Raw genomic sequence first — 15901 nt, 5'->3', positions numbered from 1 at the left:
ATGCATCATCAGAGCAGCGAGTCATTGAGTACCTATCAGGCAAAGACACTGAAGCAGTGGTGCCAGTGTAATACATTGATTTTTAAAGAAGGTTCCAACTCGTAAAAGCTGCTTGGGACATGTTCCAAGTTGATTTTTATTATTATTTTAAAGTAATTCTTGGAAGGAAAATAAATACTTTAGCTGGAGCTCAGCACCTCCTAGAATAGGGTATAGAGATTGGGAGGCAATCTTTTATTTGGTATTCAAGCCCCCTTTACCAGTGCAACATTCTTGGCTAATATTTTGCCCATCTACTTTATGGGAGTCTTAAGTGACAGCCATGTTACATAACTTCATTTGGGTTCTCACTGCCTCTAGGCAAAAATTCACTTCTTAACTTAAGTAACCCTTATAATCTCTGGGGAATCCTTAACCCACCTTGGACTGAGTTGGGTCTCTCCAGAGCAAGACTAACTAAATCTCTCATCCTCTCCCTTCCCTCAAGGTTCTAGTAGCACTAGTAGGTTCTTCTCTAATTCTGTTCTCCCGAGGCCCCACTACAGTGTGTTTTCCCTAATATTAATCGCCAGTTACAGTTAGTATCTCCCTTGTATCAATGAACTACTGATTACTGTCCCAGTGTCTTTTAACTAGTTAACATCAATTAGCTTTTATAAAAGGGATATGTACTGAGGAGATATAGAAAGAAGTACAAATACCTCCTCTTCCTGCTCCTTCCTCTCCATCCCCAGCTAGAGGCACAAGGCATTGTTTCAGATGTTTTCCTTTCTTCTTAAGGCTAAATGTTCCCCTGCTCCTTACAGCCAATGTTGGAGCATCCTGTTTTACAAAAATCAAGGCCATCAAAGAGGAATCTTCAATCTACCTGTGCCACTCCTCAAAACTTAGCCTTTTTACCCATTGGGTCTTAGAGGACATAGTATCCCTACTCTTTGCCTTTGGGCACTGCTAGGCTTCCACAGCCTATCCACAGGATTGATGATTTAAATAAATATGGGCACAGAGGAGCCGCCTTGGTCTAGAGTTTCTTATTTTATCCTAACACCTAGAAGTACTCTGTGCTTAGGAGGCGATTAACAAATGTTTGCTGAGTTGAATTGGCCATACTCTCCATCTCTTCCCTCTTCTCTTTGACCAAATTCTAAATAAGTTGGTCTGATACTGCAAAAATTGGTTTTGATAAGAAAGGAAGGAAAGAAAGTTATGTCAAACCTTACTGAGAGCGAGAGAGAAAGAGAGAGAGAGAGAGAGAGAGAGAGAGAGAGAAAGTATGTGTTTATGTTTATGTGTGTCTGTGATGCTCATTTTGGGAGTGAAACTGTATTTCCCACTATTCAAGTTGAATATCTGTTGATAACTTCGCCATTTAAATCACTTGGCTCTTTTCTTTAATCAGTTGGTGAATGGGTAGTAGTGGTTTTAACTCTGAGTGCCCGAAGATACTTTTTTATATCAGTACTGTTCTCTCTTTATCTATAATCTGTACCCAAAAACTTGTTTGTCAAGGTTTCCATATTTCTGAGAAAGGGAGAATGATAACAATAATCTTTCCTTTGCTTCATTCACTTAAAAAAAAAAGAAACTCTGAAATTATCATCTATTTAGTTTCACAGGGAAGAATATGCAGGTGACAAAGCAATAATTGCATGATGGACTGATAAGAGGGGCCAAGAAGCATTTCCCTTCTGTTTCCATGTAGCTGCTCAGGATTAGTCAGCTTCCTTTTTTATGACACTAGTGAATTTTTCCTCTAACCCTGGAGGTGTGATTTCCACCTAAAAAAAGGGGGGGGAAGGAAAAAAAAACCCAAAATATGGTTCCCCAGAAATTAGGTGATGTCATAATATCAATATATCATCTGCATGAATTGGCCACATCAGCCCCTCCCTGGAATCCTTCTTTAGCTCACCACACATTCCTAAATAGATTCCTTATTGTTGCAAACCATCTGGACTGAGTTTTCCATCTGTTCTTATCCCATGTGACCCTGCCTCTGTTTTGTAGACTTAAAAATGCTAGCAGCAGTTTATATTTATATAGTGATTTCTTCATTATGATCCTGTGATTACTTTAGTGTCTCACTCACATACACACCCACACACACACACACACACACACACACACACACACACACACACCCCCATCTGGGTGTATGTGCACGCATATAATAATTATATCATCCCCATTTTACAGATGAGAAAACTAAAACTCAACAAACAATATAATCCTTAGACCTGAATAAAAGAAAATTATCTAGATTGCACCAAAAATTTATGGCAAAAAAGGTATGGAATATTGAAATTTCATAGAAAAGTGATCAATGAGATAGGCATTGGATTTCAGTTACCTTTCTCTAAAAAACTACTAAGCAAAGAAAGCCACATGCCCCAAAGTCTCTTTCCTGCTGGTTCCTAATTACCTGGAAACTCTGAACAGAAGCTGAGCCATGTGCTATGTGTAGCTTCTACATCTAAGAAAAAACTGGACTTATAAATGAATTTGAGCAGAGAATCCACATGTACTTGAACTGGAATCCAGGTCATATGGTTTAAAACCTTTCCTGTCCTGTCCCCCACAACCTTTCCTTTCCTTCACCCCCCCCTTTTTTTTGATAACATGGCTAATATAGAAATACATTTTGCATGATTTCATGTGTATAATAGGTATCATATTCCTTGCTTTTTCAATGGAGGGAGGGGAGAGGCTGGAGGGAGGAAGAGAATTTGGAATTTTAAAAAATGAATTATGTTTTGAAAAAGAAAAAAACACAAGAAAACACATTTTTTAAAAAAAGAAAAATAGAAAGCACAAGTTTGAAATTTGACCATGTTACTCCCCGGCTTAAGAGTCTTCAGTGGCTGCCTATTTCCTATGAGAGAAAATCCGGACTTGTTAGCTTGGTATTTAAAGCCTTTCAAAATCTGAATTCATCCTACCTTGTCAAGCTTAGTGTACTTCATTCCCCTTCCAAGTACTCTTTATTCCAGCCAAACCTGGCTTACTTGTTATTCCCTGAATTTGGCAATCTACTTTTTGCCTTTATGCAAAGGAGGACCATACTGGTTGTGCCCCATGCCTGTAATGTGTTCCTTTCTCACCTCTTCCTCAGAGGTTCCCTTATTCCCTAGCTTCCTTCAAGGCTTAGCTCATGTGCCATTCTCAAGTCAGTATTTGGCTTTAATGAATCAGATGTCTTTTTTGTAGTCAAACAATAAGCCACCAGCATTTTGTCTTTTCTGTGTCTTTCACTAAACTGTGCAACATCACTTCTGAGGTTCTACCTATTCTTTATCCCAATTAAAGATGCCCTTGATGTGTACAAAGGTCAGATATCAGGTTTTATTTTTAAAAAAAGGTTTTTATCAGAAACACTTTCAACTTAGAGGTAGTAAGATAAATGAGTGCTTGACTTAGAATCAGGAAGACTTGAGTTCTGATTATACTATTTACTATCTGTGTGACCTTGGAGAGCTCAGTTAACCTCTCTGAACTTTAGTTTCTTCATCTGTAAGTTGGAGATAATAATACCTACCATTTTGACTTTTGAAGTTTTTGTTTTTTGTTTTTATTAAAATTCAGAGGAACCCTGTGTATGCAAAGTGCATTGCTGACTTTTTTTTTTCAATTTCTTTTTGTTGATATTCTGTGTTTTGGAATCACTTTCATTTCAGAATATACCTGTCCTTCTTTCCCTTCCCCTTGGACCCTCCCTTGTAATAAAGATCTGGAAAGAAAGGGAAAAGAAAGCATTTAGCAAAATCACCCAAATATATATAAAATGAAGGAATTGTATTAAATGACCTCTATTTTCTATTCCAGCTCAATATCTATACCCCAAAATTCAACATATCTGGCAGTATATGCAACATTCCATGCTCACTCTTTTCACCTCAGCAAGGAAGATGAAATTTTTCATCTTATCCCCAGAACCAAACTTTATAGATTTTTAAAGAACTAGATAAAGTCAGTTATAATGGCAGTTGTTATCATTTGGGCAACATTGTACCTTTTGACTTGTTTTTCTGAAGGAAAATGTGTAACAGAGGAAAATGAGATTAAAAATAGTCTTTCATTTAAGTTAAGCTCCATGTCATGAAGGACCAAAATAATAAAGCTTGGTTACATTTCACTACTTCTAATGATTAGCAGGTAACTCTGATCCCTGAAAGATATGACCGTGTCTTAGATAGAAAGGAAGTAGTTCTAAGTGACTCACTAAGATGGAGAGAGGGGGAAGCACTGGCCTGGCTAAATATTTGAAGAGTAGGTAGTTAGGTTTTCAGGTTATGGACTGACCTGTGACTGTGTGTTTTACATGTCTTAAGAACTGACAGTAGATGACCACAATCAGATTCTGTGGCAGGGATTCTGACGTCAGAGCACCCATACTTAAGGTTGGAGGGATGGAGAAATATCTTTTTATTCCTCCAAAATTCCACATGCTGAATCTTCTTTTTATGGAGAATCTGATAGTAGGTGGCCAGCACAGGCGTAACAAGGTGTACGAGCATTTCCTAAACTTTAGTATTCCTTTGCTGCCTAAAAGAGAGACTGGGGTATATATGGAGTGCTTAGAGCTTGATCAGACATCGACAATGCCAAAGTCATCCGCTGTGTCCCAGGCCACCACCTGTCATCCTGACTTTGATGAATGTGGAAGAGAGAGTGAGGCTGTGAGGACTTTGCTCAACTCTGCCTCACTTAAATCCAATTCACGCACAAGACATTATCCCATAATGTCACTGGTCCACTTCAAAACCAAAAGATGTACAACAAAATAGAGACCACTTTGCTGTAGCACTGTTTATAACAGTGTTTCTATGAGAAAATGTGTTTGAAGTTCCAGACGTTTATTTGACTTACAGAAATGAATTTTTTGAAAAGTAAAAAGTTTTGATTTGATGTGAAGATTTTACTCTTTTCACTTTAAAAAATTACTCATCTGTGTTGCAAACTGTGACAGATCTCTGGTTAAGTGATAGGCGGGGGGACATTTGGCGGAAGTACCAAGGATTTAATAGAATCATTTTATGACTTTTAACGTTTGAAATTAAAAAATAAAACTTTACCACAGGTGTTTTGGTTTTCAGTATTAGTATATTTTATTACATAACTGGTATTGGAAAGGAAGCTTGGTAAAGTAGAGCATCAGGGTTGAAGTCTTTGTAGTGTTCTTGGTCTTGGTGCCGTTAATATGTCATTTATAAATTTGGAGAGTTTAATTGTTAATAAGGAATCTGAGGTCAGGCTTGGTGGTAGACTGTAATCTCTCGTCTTATAACCAGATTCACAAAGAAAATACAGAGGCCCATCACTAGAACTTTGGTCACCAAGTGATGGATTTGATTTTGCCCCTAGAAACTCATGAAGCTCACAGGGTACATTTAACCCTCTTCAAATGCAAAAAAGCACGTATAACTTTTACAATTTCGTAGGCCCCTCCCATGTCTTTGGTAACAGTTGTAGAAATGTGGAACAGCAGAAACTAGGAATGATATAGTTCTTGGACCATCTAGAAATATTAATGTAGCTTTTGGTATTTCTAAATAATAACAGTTGCACAGTATTTTTAGCTTTTCAAAGCATTTCATTTGAAACATAACAACCCTCTTTGTAAAGTAGATATTTCAGATATTATTATCTCCATTTTACAGATGAGGAAACTTAAGCCCTGAGAAGTTAAGGAACTTGTCCATCAGTACTCCAGTTTTTAAGCATCAGTTATATGTCAGGCGCTGTGTTAGGTGATGGACATACAAAGACAAAAATAAAACAAGCCTTCTTCTTGAAGTGTTTAATTTTACTGGGGGTTGGGGGGTAGGAACAAACACCACCTATACCAAGTAAATTCAAAGTAATATAGTAATTTTGGTCTGGGAGAAACACTAGTACCAACTGGAGAGTGTGGGGGAATTATGACAGGAAAATGGTACTTGAGCTGAGCCTCAGAGGAGGTCACGGGGTCCAAGAGGTGTGTGGAAGAAAGGACAGCCTTACAGACAGGGCAGCCAGGCTCTACAGAGGCACAGAAATTTGAGATGGAATGTCATATACAGGGAACAGACAGCAAGAAGGCCAGTTTGACTTGATGGCCTTATGTAATGGGGAGTCATGCTATCATCAGCTGAAGTCAAATTATGAAGGGTTTTACTAGTAAGTGTCAGAGGCAGGATTGGAACTCGTAGTCTTCAGTATTCTTTTGCTCTATCCTATACTGTCCTCCAGTGAGTAGACACACTTCTGTAAAAACTTAGCCATGTCTATTTTGAACTTTTTCTTTAATGATCAATATTGGTTACATGAATTTGGAAAATCTCAACTAGTACCTTGAATATTATCTTGGATGAATTAAATCAGTCACATTTTATTAAGTGCCTCCTATGTGCCCAACAAAAACTAAAGGTTAGAACAGTCAAGTCTCAGCCATCAACTAACTTACCTTCTAAAGGAGGAGGCCAAAACATGCAAACAACACATTTACAAGGTAACCTTTGTGGGGAGGTACCAGTATCTGGGGTAGTGCGAAAGACCTCATGAAGAATGAGTCTTTAGGGAGAGTACGCATTCCAAGAGGTTGAGGGGAGGAGGAAGAACATTCTAAGTAGGGGGAATCTGGAGTTGGAGAATGTAGTATTGTGTCTGAAGAATAGCGGGATAGCTTGTATGGCTGGATTGTAGACTATGAAATAAAAGAAAAAAAAAACTGAGAAAACTGGAAGGGAAGGATATGGCCGGTGTTAAGTATCAAGAACTTTAAATGTAAAACAGAGTTTATATTTTATTTTAGAGATAATAGGGAGCCATTTGAATTTATTGAGCAGGAGAAGGCCTGATGATGCCTGTGATTTAAGAAAATTACTTTGGCGGCTGTATAGAAGGGAGATTGGAATGGAGAAATACATTTCAAGGAAATTAGACAACTGTTGACATAGTCCATACTGTGAATGGTGAGGGCCTGAATTAGAGTGGTGACTATGAGTGGGGTAAAGGATAAATTCAAGAGATGTTGGAGAGAGACAATGAAATGTGGCAACCCCGATATATATGGGATGAGAAAGGGTACGGAGTGGAGGATTACGGTGAGGTTGCACACCTGGATGACTGGAGGAAATAGTGATGCCCATGAGCTTTTAAATCCTTACACATCCCGTCTTTTCAGACTCATTGAATGCCATTCCCCCTTCTACTTGCTGCAGTCCAGGCTTCCATCCCTAGAATGCATTCCCTCCTTACTTCTGCTTCATATAACCCTTTATAAGTCCTTTAAGACACAGCGTGGGCGCCATCTTCTACATTTAGCTTTTCCTGGTTTCCCCCACCTTTTAGTGCTCTCTCTTCCACATTACTTTGTATTTGACTACTTTATGTATAGTTGTATTTATTCACTTTATATTTATGGGGGGGGGTGCGTGTGTGGATGTGTGCAGGTGTGTGCGCCTGTGTGCATTTGTCTCCCTCATTAGAATGTAAGCCCTTCGAGAAAAGAGATTGCTTCATTCTTTATACTTGTATCTTTAGTGCCTAGCACTGTACTTGGCACATAGTAGGTACTTTATTTAAGTAAATACTTTATAGATTGATTGAAGTTCAGAAGAAGGGAGGTTTGGGGGGGAATATAATGAATTCTGTTCTGAGCATATTGAGTTTGAGATGCATGTGGATATACAGATCAGAATGTTCAACAGTCACTTGATAATGTAGGATTAAAACTCAGAAGAGAGACTTGAGCTGGAAGTATAGATTTGGGAGCTATTGGTATAGAACTAATAATTAAACACTTGGGGTCATCTGGGAAGAGAGTCTAGAGAGAAAAGAGAAGAGAGCCCAGGACAAAGCCTTGGGGGTATGCCCATAATATTCACAATAAGATACCCATCCTTAGTAACGTATGTAAAGTTGATAATGTATTCCAGTGTAAGACAGTATGGTAGGGAGGAATGAGTACTCCATTAAGAATTAGATGTATCTTATTTTAAATATATCTTGTTCATACATAGTTGTTTGTGTATTGTCTCCCCCCATTAGATTGTAAGCTCCTTGAAGGCAGGGATGGTATTTGCCTTTCTTTGTATCCCTAGTGCTTAGCACAGTGCCTACAACTTAGTAGGTGTTTAATAAATGCTTGCTGAATTGACTCAACTTGACCTGGGTTCTCTACCTCTTTGACTCTAGTTTGCTGTGCTACTGTGGGAAAGACACTTATCTGTTCTGGGCATCAGTTGACTCACATATAACATTAGAAAATTGAACTCTGTAATCTTTTAAGTCCCCTTCCATCCCTGTGATTCTGTGGTTTCCTCTTCTTCTATGTTAACAGATGATGTTCACTTAAATGACTTATGAGCAAATTTACTGAGTCAAGAATTGAGAGGGATTAAATGAATGTTTATTATGTCCAACCTAATTGAAAAGTATATATTATCAAGGGAAAAGTGTGGTTTTGTGTGTGTGTGTGTGTGTGTGTGTGTGTGTGTGTGTGTGTGTGTGAATGAATGATGGTATTATTTTAATGAAGCTAATGAAAGATAAGTATGACATTTAAAGTGTGGCTTAAGATGTGAAAGTATGTTTATGATTTCTGTACCTCTGTCAGATTCAGGGGGGAAATATTTTAAGAGCACATTCACACGTGGATATAAAGATTAACATCAATAAAGAATACCAATTGATCATCTCTCTAAAACATGCCTTTATTTTGGCTTGTACTTATCTCTAGAACCAATATATTTTGATGATGGTAAACATATTTATGGATAACAATACAGTGTTGCCTATTTTTATGAATAAGATTTGGGGAGCTTTATCATGGCAGATCATCCCTGAGTTTTGAGTCAAGATAAGGATGAATTTTATTTACTCCTTTATTAGTTTTTTTCAATGTAGAATTGTAGGTTAAAGTTTGAATTTTGGTAACATTCTTAATTTAACAGTGTCCACACAACCTCTTGTTGAAGACTTCCATCAACTGAACCCCTTCTGCCCACTCATTATAAACACCCTAATTTGGGCCCATATCACCTGTCCCCTAAAAAATTAGAGCAGTTTTCTAAACTCTCCACATGTAGCCTCTCTAAGCCATATTCCACATAGCTGTGCTAGACTGATATACCTAAAGCTCAATGTCTATTAAGTCTTTCCTCTGTTCATGAAACTTTTGTGGTTTCTAATTGCCCTGTGGTAAATGAAAACATCCTCTTTTTGTCATTTAAAGCACTTCATGACCAGGCTTGTTCTATCCCACATTCTTGCCCATCATTCTCTTTGTTCCAGCTAAGCTTTGACTATGGACCTTGTCTGTTGTAGAAACTCCAGTTTAGCTAAATTCAAGGAGGTGCATGATCAGGTTGGCCTTCTGGTAATGATGTTTGGTCACAGTGATTCTTGAAGACTGTCTATTAAGTTGCAAAGGTACTCCAGTCTCTATTAATAGGGAGAATACCCACACTGCCAAATTCATCCTTCCTTGATTATACTTCCACTAAATACATGCATCTTAGGTAACATTAAAATAGTGTATTGTCCAAATCAAGAGAGATAATAATCCTTGTTGTATTCTGTGAGAGTTAAAGCACGGGAATACTGTATGAAATTTGAGATGCCATATTTTAAAAGTGACATGGACAAACTAGAGAAGATGGAGAGAAGGATTACTAGGTCGTTAAGGATTCTGGGAACCACATTTTATGAAGAATGGTTGTTAAAAAAAAATGGAAAATGAGAAAAACTTTGATTAGATATGTTTGTTACATTTGGATATTTGGAAAGCTGCCATATGAAATCATCATCAGACATTCTGTTAATTTTGTAGGTGAAATAGTACTGGTGAGTGAAAATTATGGGGAGGAAGACTTAAGTTCAGTAATAAAGCAAAAAAAAACTTTAAAAAAAAAGGCTTTTTTATGATTAGAGCCATCAAGCAGTAGAATGGGCTTCCTTACAAAACATATTAAAAGTGTTTGGGCAACCATTTAAGTTATGAGTGCTTTAGATTGGAGTCTGTAACCTCTAACATCACTTCCAACTTCTAAAATTCTAAGTAGAATGTCTTAATTCAGTTAGTTTTAAATTAAACAGATTAGTTCATTGAAACTTCAGTTTCTTTTTTAATCCAAAGGCATGCTGCCTTTTAAGAAATAGTTGTGAGCCAAGGATTTGAATAATTGAGACTGTTTTATTCTATATTGATACTCTAGGGCCTATTCTGTAGGTAAACCAGTGGTGGCTTATAAGTTTATTTCTGTGCTTCTCAAAGGCATATGCAGTATGTTGTGAGTTTTGCCTGGAGTGTCATGAAATTTTGGATTACCAAGTTATTACAGATAAAGTAAAATTTATAAATAAGTTTGTTTAGTACAAATTTTACTTACCCAAAACATATAGTATGGATTTACTATTACATGTTTGCTTTAACTGCAAAACACACCAGACCTTGAACTCAGAAAAATTCAAGAAAAACTGCTGCTTTTATTGAAGCAAAACTGCATACCTAAATTTGCTGACTCCTCAATAGTGTTGTCAATTTAAATGTTCAGTGTATAAGAATTCTTCTTGGAAAGAACACTGTTCCAGGAGTGAAAAAAGTTTGGTAACCACTGAGTTGACCTAAATCCAAAACTTACCATGCTTGAGCCACACTGTATAGCTCATTGTGATTTCTGTTGCCTTTAACCTTGATCACCTTAGGTCGTGAGACATAGTAGGTTAGTGTTATGGGTTATCTTATACAATAGTAAATAGTTAAAATTTACTATTTTTTTTTCTGTTTTCTAGCTTCTGAAAATGATTTGTTAAATAAACGCTTGAAGCTTGATTATGAAGAAATCACTCCCTGTCTTAAAGATGTAACTTCAGTATGGGAAAAAATGTTAAGTACACCAGGAAGGTCAAAGATTAAGTTTGACATGGAAAAAATGCATTCTGCTGTTGGGCAAGGTAAGTTATATTTCTCTTTGTTATAAGATAAAATATACCCAAATCTAAACTATCTTTAGAGAAAGGACAGAATCTTGGATCACATTGTCTGGGAAATTTAAATTCCTGTGGTGCCTCCCTTTCTCCCCAGGCAAGTTTGTGGGTCGTGGGCCTCATCGCTTGGGGCCAAATGAGCATGCACATGGCTCATTCTGCCATGTGCTTCTGCAGGAAATCTCATGGTGCCCTGGACGTTGCTCTCTCTCTGGCTGGGCAAGGTAGCTCAGAATCTCTCCTTTCATTCTGGGTATCCCAAGGTGGCCATTTTCTGTTGTTGGTAGGAGACACTATGCCCAGGACTAGGCCTCCTCTGCCTCCTTAGCCAGGATAAGGCAGGAAGGAACTGTAAAAGAGGCTGAGCAGGTATATGAGCTCACCACAAAGAAGAGCAGCTTCTCTGGTAGGAGTCTGAGGAACCTGAGTCAGTCAGACATGTGCTGGCAACAGTCTTGGTCCTCTCAGAAAGGTGCCAGTGGGCACACCTGATCTCTCATATGCCTTCAAACCAAGGGTTCATGATCTATAATCTCATTAAGTTGATTGGTGAAGTCATCAGATTGAATAGCAGTTTACCTGATCAACTCCTTCTCCACTTCCTACCCATGAAAATGGGACTTTTTATGGAGGGTGGGTATGAGTGTGGGTGGGCCTGCTTGACTCCTTTAAAGCAGCCAAAACTCTGACATTGTTCTAGTTTGGTTGTCAGTCTTGAAAATCAAAATTAATTTTAAATGAGTTTAACTCATATTTCAAGATGCAAAGGACAGTAGAAAGGGTGTATCCCTGTCCTAACAATAAGTGACCAATTGTGGAGTGTGTAGGGCCCTAGTGGAGAACGGAAAAGCAACAGTCAATCCAGCTAACCATTAGCTGAAAAGAAGTGCCCAATTCAGAGGTCAGACCCAGTCTGATAAATGTTGCAGACATAATTTCATACAAAGTAAAAAATGACGTTTTGTGACTTGAAGAGTTAGAGGATCTGAGTGTTACTGTGGAGACTGTTTTCCCAACAACTTCAAGCTTGACATAGTGACCAGTAGGAAAACTGTACTTTAATCTCAATGTCTTCATCAATTTTAAATCTCATTCCATTTTTGAACCTACAACAGCATACAGAGCCTGTGCCTCATCTTCTTGAAGGCAGGTAGGCAAATAGGCGAGAGTCCTCATAGAAAGGCTTATTGCATGGGAAGGATTATGGGTATTTTCTTTGCATATTAATGACCTGACATTGTTTGGACAAACATTTGCTAAGTGCCTACTAGGTATAACGTACTATGCTAGAATTGAAAGAAATAAAAGGATAAATTTGCCATTATTCCTTACCTTCAAGAAACTGCTCTTATCTCTTACTGCATCTCGGATGAGACCCCTTTTACAATTGGCTTCATTCTGTCTCTGGAGCCTTGTAATATGCTATATTCTTCATCTGGATCCTTCCCCACCCACAGACACCCCCTTATGGCTTCTGTCTGCTTAAAACTTACTTCTTCCAGGAAAATATTTTAGAATATGCCCATCTTACTCTAGCTCTCATTTCACTTCACTGAACAGTTAGCTCTTGTGGACAACTAAATCTGGTCATGTAGATGTCTCTGTTATTTGAGACCAAGATTATTTGGATTTTAAGTGAGTTCTGGTTCCCCCATTACAGTGCAAACTCACCAAGTTTGGGGATGTGCTTGCAGCTTACATAAAGATTCCCCTTCCCACCTACTAGAATGATCTGCACAAAGGAGGCTTATTTCACTGACTTTCATTTGGAATTCATGGCCAGTGGAGCTGTGCTGTCTAATTGGGTGCTTTGTAGCAACAGGGTATAGCCGCTTTGTCCCTGAGGATTCCATGCTTTCTCTTTGCCTTAAGAATTACTTTAGATAAAGTGTAAGTCAACCCAGAATATGTCAGTCTGTTTTAAAAACAACAACATATGTCAAATACATCCTTCATCAGCTATAAGTTGACACCTACTTGTGTGAAGTTTTATATTTTTTAATCTTAAAATGTAAATATATCTCAGATTGTATGTGCCTTCTATCAATGCATACAGCCCTGTTATCTTCTAAAAATGAAAATAATAAGGATGATTTAAGTTGTAAAAGGGAAAATGATGTCTTTTAACTTGATAGAGTACCTTTTCATTATTTCTGGCCCTTTTCCAAAATAGCAGCCTTGGAGGATGAGGTGCCGCTTTCCAGGCTGCAAGCCACCCATCTCCCACTTGCATGTAGCAGAAAGGACTGAGTTGCTCTTCAGGCTACCAGCTACTTTAGCAGCAGCAATCCCAGTCCAGAATAGGGTGAGGGGAAGGGAAGGGGGTGCTTCCCAGTTTGGGAGTTGAGCTCTGATTTTGAGAAAGATGTTTTTTAACCATAAAAAATAAACTCTTGGATCTGCTGTACCCTCATTGACATAACCAGAATGGTTATACATTGATATAACCAGGAAGACCCAGATTCAAATCCCAACTCTGACAAATACTAGCTGTGTCACTTCAGGCATTTAACCTCCCTTCTCTAAGCAATTCTCTAAGACTGTAATTTGCACTAAAGGTGCTGATCTGCATTGGTAGAGGGAGATTCCTCATCTGAGAATTACCTACATCAATGACATTGCAGTTCTAAGTATATTATGTGTATATGACTCTATATAAAATACATCACCTAGCAAGAAAAACTAGATGTGGAGAGGGGAGTAGTGGAAGATTTCCCTCATTCCTGGAATTCTTTCTCTCCTTGTAGTACCTACCTCTCAGAGTTATTGGGATGATCAAATGAGTTAATATTTATTTGTAAAGCACTTGAAGCAGTGCCTGGCACATAGAAGGAGCCTAAGAAATGCTGGTTTTTTTCTTTCCTTCCTTCCTTTTTTTCTTCCTTCCTTCCTTTTTTTCTTCCTGCCTTCTTTCCTTCCTCCTCCTTTCTTCTTTCCTTCCTTCTTTCCTTCCTTCCTTCCTTCCTTCCTTCCTTCCTTCCTTCCTTCCTTCCTTCCTTCCTCCTTCCTTCCTTCCTTGTCTTTCCTTTCTTCCTTCCTTCACTCCTTCCTTTCTTCCTTTCCTTCTCTTCCCTTCCTTACTCCCTCCTATTCCTCTCTCTCTGCCTCTTGATTTCCCTATCTTTGTAAAATCCCACTTTTTCTCCCTTAATGATAGTGATTCCTCCTGTGATTATTTCTACTTTATCATGTCATGTATCTATCTATCTATCTGTCTATCTATCCATCCGTCTCTAGGTGGCTCGGTGGATAGAGCACAGGGCCTGGAGTTAGGAAGACTTGAATTCAAATCTGGTCTCACATACTTACTTGCTATGTGATCCTAGGCAAGTCACTTAACCTCTTTTTGCCTTAATCCACTGAAGAATGAAATGTCAAACCACTCCAGTATCTTTGCCAAGAAAACCTTATGAACAGTGTGGTCCACAGGGTCATGAAGAGTCAGACAAGAGTGAGCAAAAAAAAAATCTGTCTCTCGTTTGTATGTAGTTATTTACATGTTATCTCCTTCATTCAATTGTAAGCTCCTATAGGGCAGGCACTGTTTTTGCCTTTCTTTGTGTCCCCAGTGCTTAGCACACTGTTGGTATTTCATAAATGCTTGTTGGTTTGAAAAACAAAAGAGGAGTGTGGGGAATTTGGATTTTAATTTAAGCAAGTAAATTGCTTTAAGTGAATGTTAATTCTTTGAATAGAGGGATTTTTTTTTGTGTTAGTATTTCTAGTGCCTCCCATGATGACTTCTTTGATAAAGGTCTGTTAAATTTCAGCATTTTGGAAGAAGCATTTTCATAATGACATTCTAAGTTTGGGTGCTTGGATAGAGACCTTGTACCTACATTTCATGAAGTAAATTGTATCTCATGAGGATGAAAGAATGGTTTGCTCGAACTTGAATATTTCTAAGTTGTAGGCAGTGACCCTTAATGCTTTGTGAATTAGTTGCTTGGAAATGATTTACCATGCATTAACAGTGAAAATAAATGTTTTTCTTGAGCTCCTTGGCTACATAACAAATCACTTGGTGTAATTTTAACCAAGTCTCACTCATATAACATGATTGTTCTGTGTAATCATAGCCCAAGAAAGTCCTTGTGAGCACCTTATGGGGTTGGTGATGAGAACCTTCTCCCTTTGTGACAACGAGTAGAAAAGAAGAAACTGTAGCTTTAAGAGGCAGTAAAGCTTGGCCAACTGACCACATTTCCAGGTAGGAAAGAGGAGAGGTAGGCTCAGAGAATAGAGCCAAGGAAAAGAGAATTCTTGTCCTCATGTTTGCTGGTGTCATTATCACTATTCCATGGCTCTTTGTTTTCTTGGTATTATTTGAGAGCATCTACCCCTCTGCCTTTCTCTAGAGCACAGAAGGGGACTTCAGCCCTACATTGAAGGGAAAAGAAGGGGAAGGGCAATCTCTCTGCACAACATTGCCCAAGCCTTTGTTATTATTACAAACAAATTATGGTACAAATGTAGAATTTTATTTCCCCTTGATGTTTAAATGGAATTTTCCCTTTGTTATCCAGTAATTATATGGAGGGGGGAATCTATTTTTGTTAGGCTTAATGGAATCTTAAAGGAACTTGGAAGGATCATCTGGCATAAAGCTCAGTTCCAAGAATCTTTATTTTGTTTTCAACAGAGGACAATGTAGTATATGTATCTCAGGAACCTACCACAAAAATTGGTGTATAAATCTTCCTTTTAACCTTTAAAAAGTACTCCCCCAATTTAGGGCCAATTTATATGTGGAATTACATTTGATGGAGGTCACACCTTAAATTTTCTACAGTGAAACAATAGGTTTACAGGAATTTTGCTTGAGTATCATCTTGTACTTATTCTTTGCTATTTTTATTACTCACGTTAATCATTTTAAAAGACATAATAATAGAGGTCCTGTAAACATAACATAGTCTTTCCTTGTTATTTT

At 38.0% G+C, this 15901-nt stretch overlaps 1 protein-coding gene across 11 annotated transcripts in view; it reads left to right on the top strand.

Annotated features, from left to right (window-relative positions):
- TBC1D1 (TBC1 domain family member 1) overlaps positions 1–15901 on the top strand; it is a 302344-nt gene that overhangs the window by 221509 nt on the left and 64934 nt on the right. For all 11 annotated transcript variants that reach the window (XM_078148318.1, XM_020991958.2, XM_020991934.2 and 8 more), the window contains one exon: positions 10774–10935. In XM_078148318.1, coding sequence (XP_078004444.1) covers positions 10774–10935 — 162 coding nt within the window. The remainder of the gene's footprint in view (positions 1–10773; positions 10936–15901) is intronic.

This window comes from Phascolarctos cinereus, unplaced genomic scaffold (genome assembly GCF_003287225.1).
Source record: "Phascolarctos cinereus isolate Bilbo 61053 unplaced genomic scaffold, phaCin_HiC Scaffold_9;HRSCAF=440, whole genome shotgun sequence".
NCBI classification, from domain to species: domain Eukaryota; kingdom Metazoa; phylum Chordata; class Mammalia; order Diprotodontia; family Phascolarctidae; genus Phascolarctos; species Phascolarctos cinereus.
This window is presented reverse-complemented; position numbering and strand designations above follow the sequence as displayed.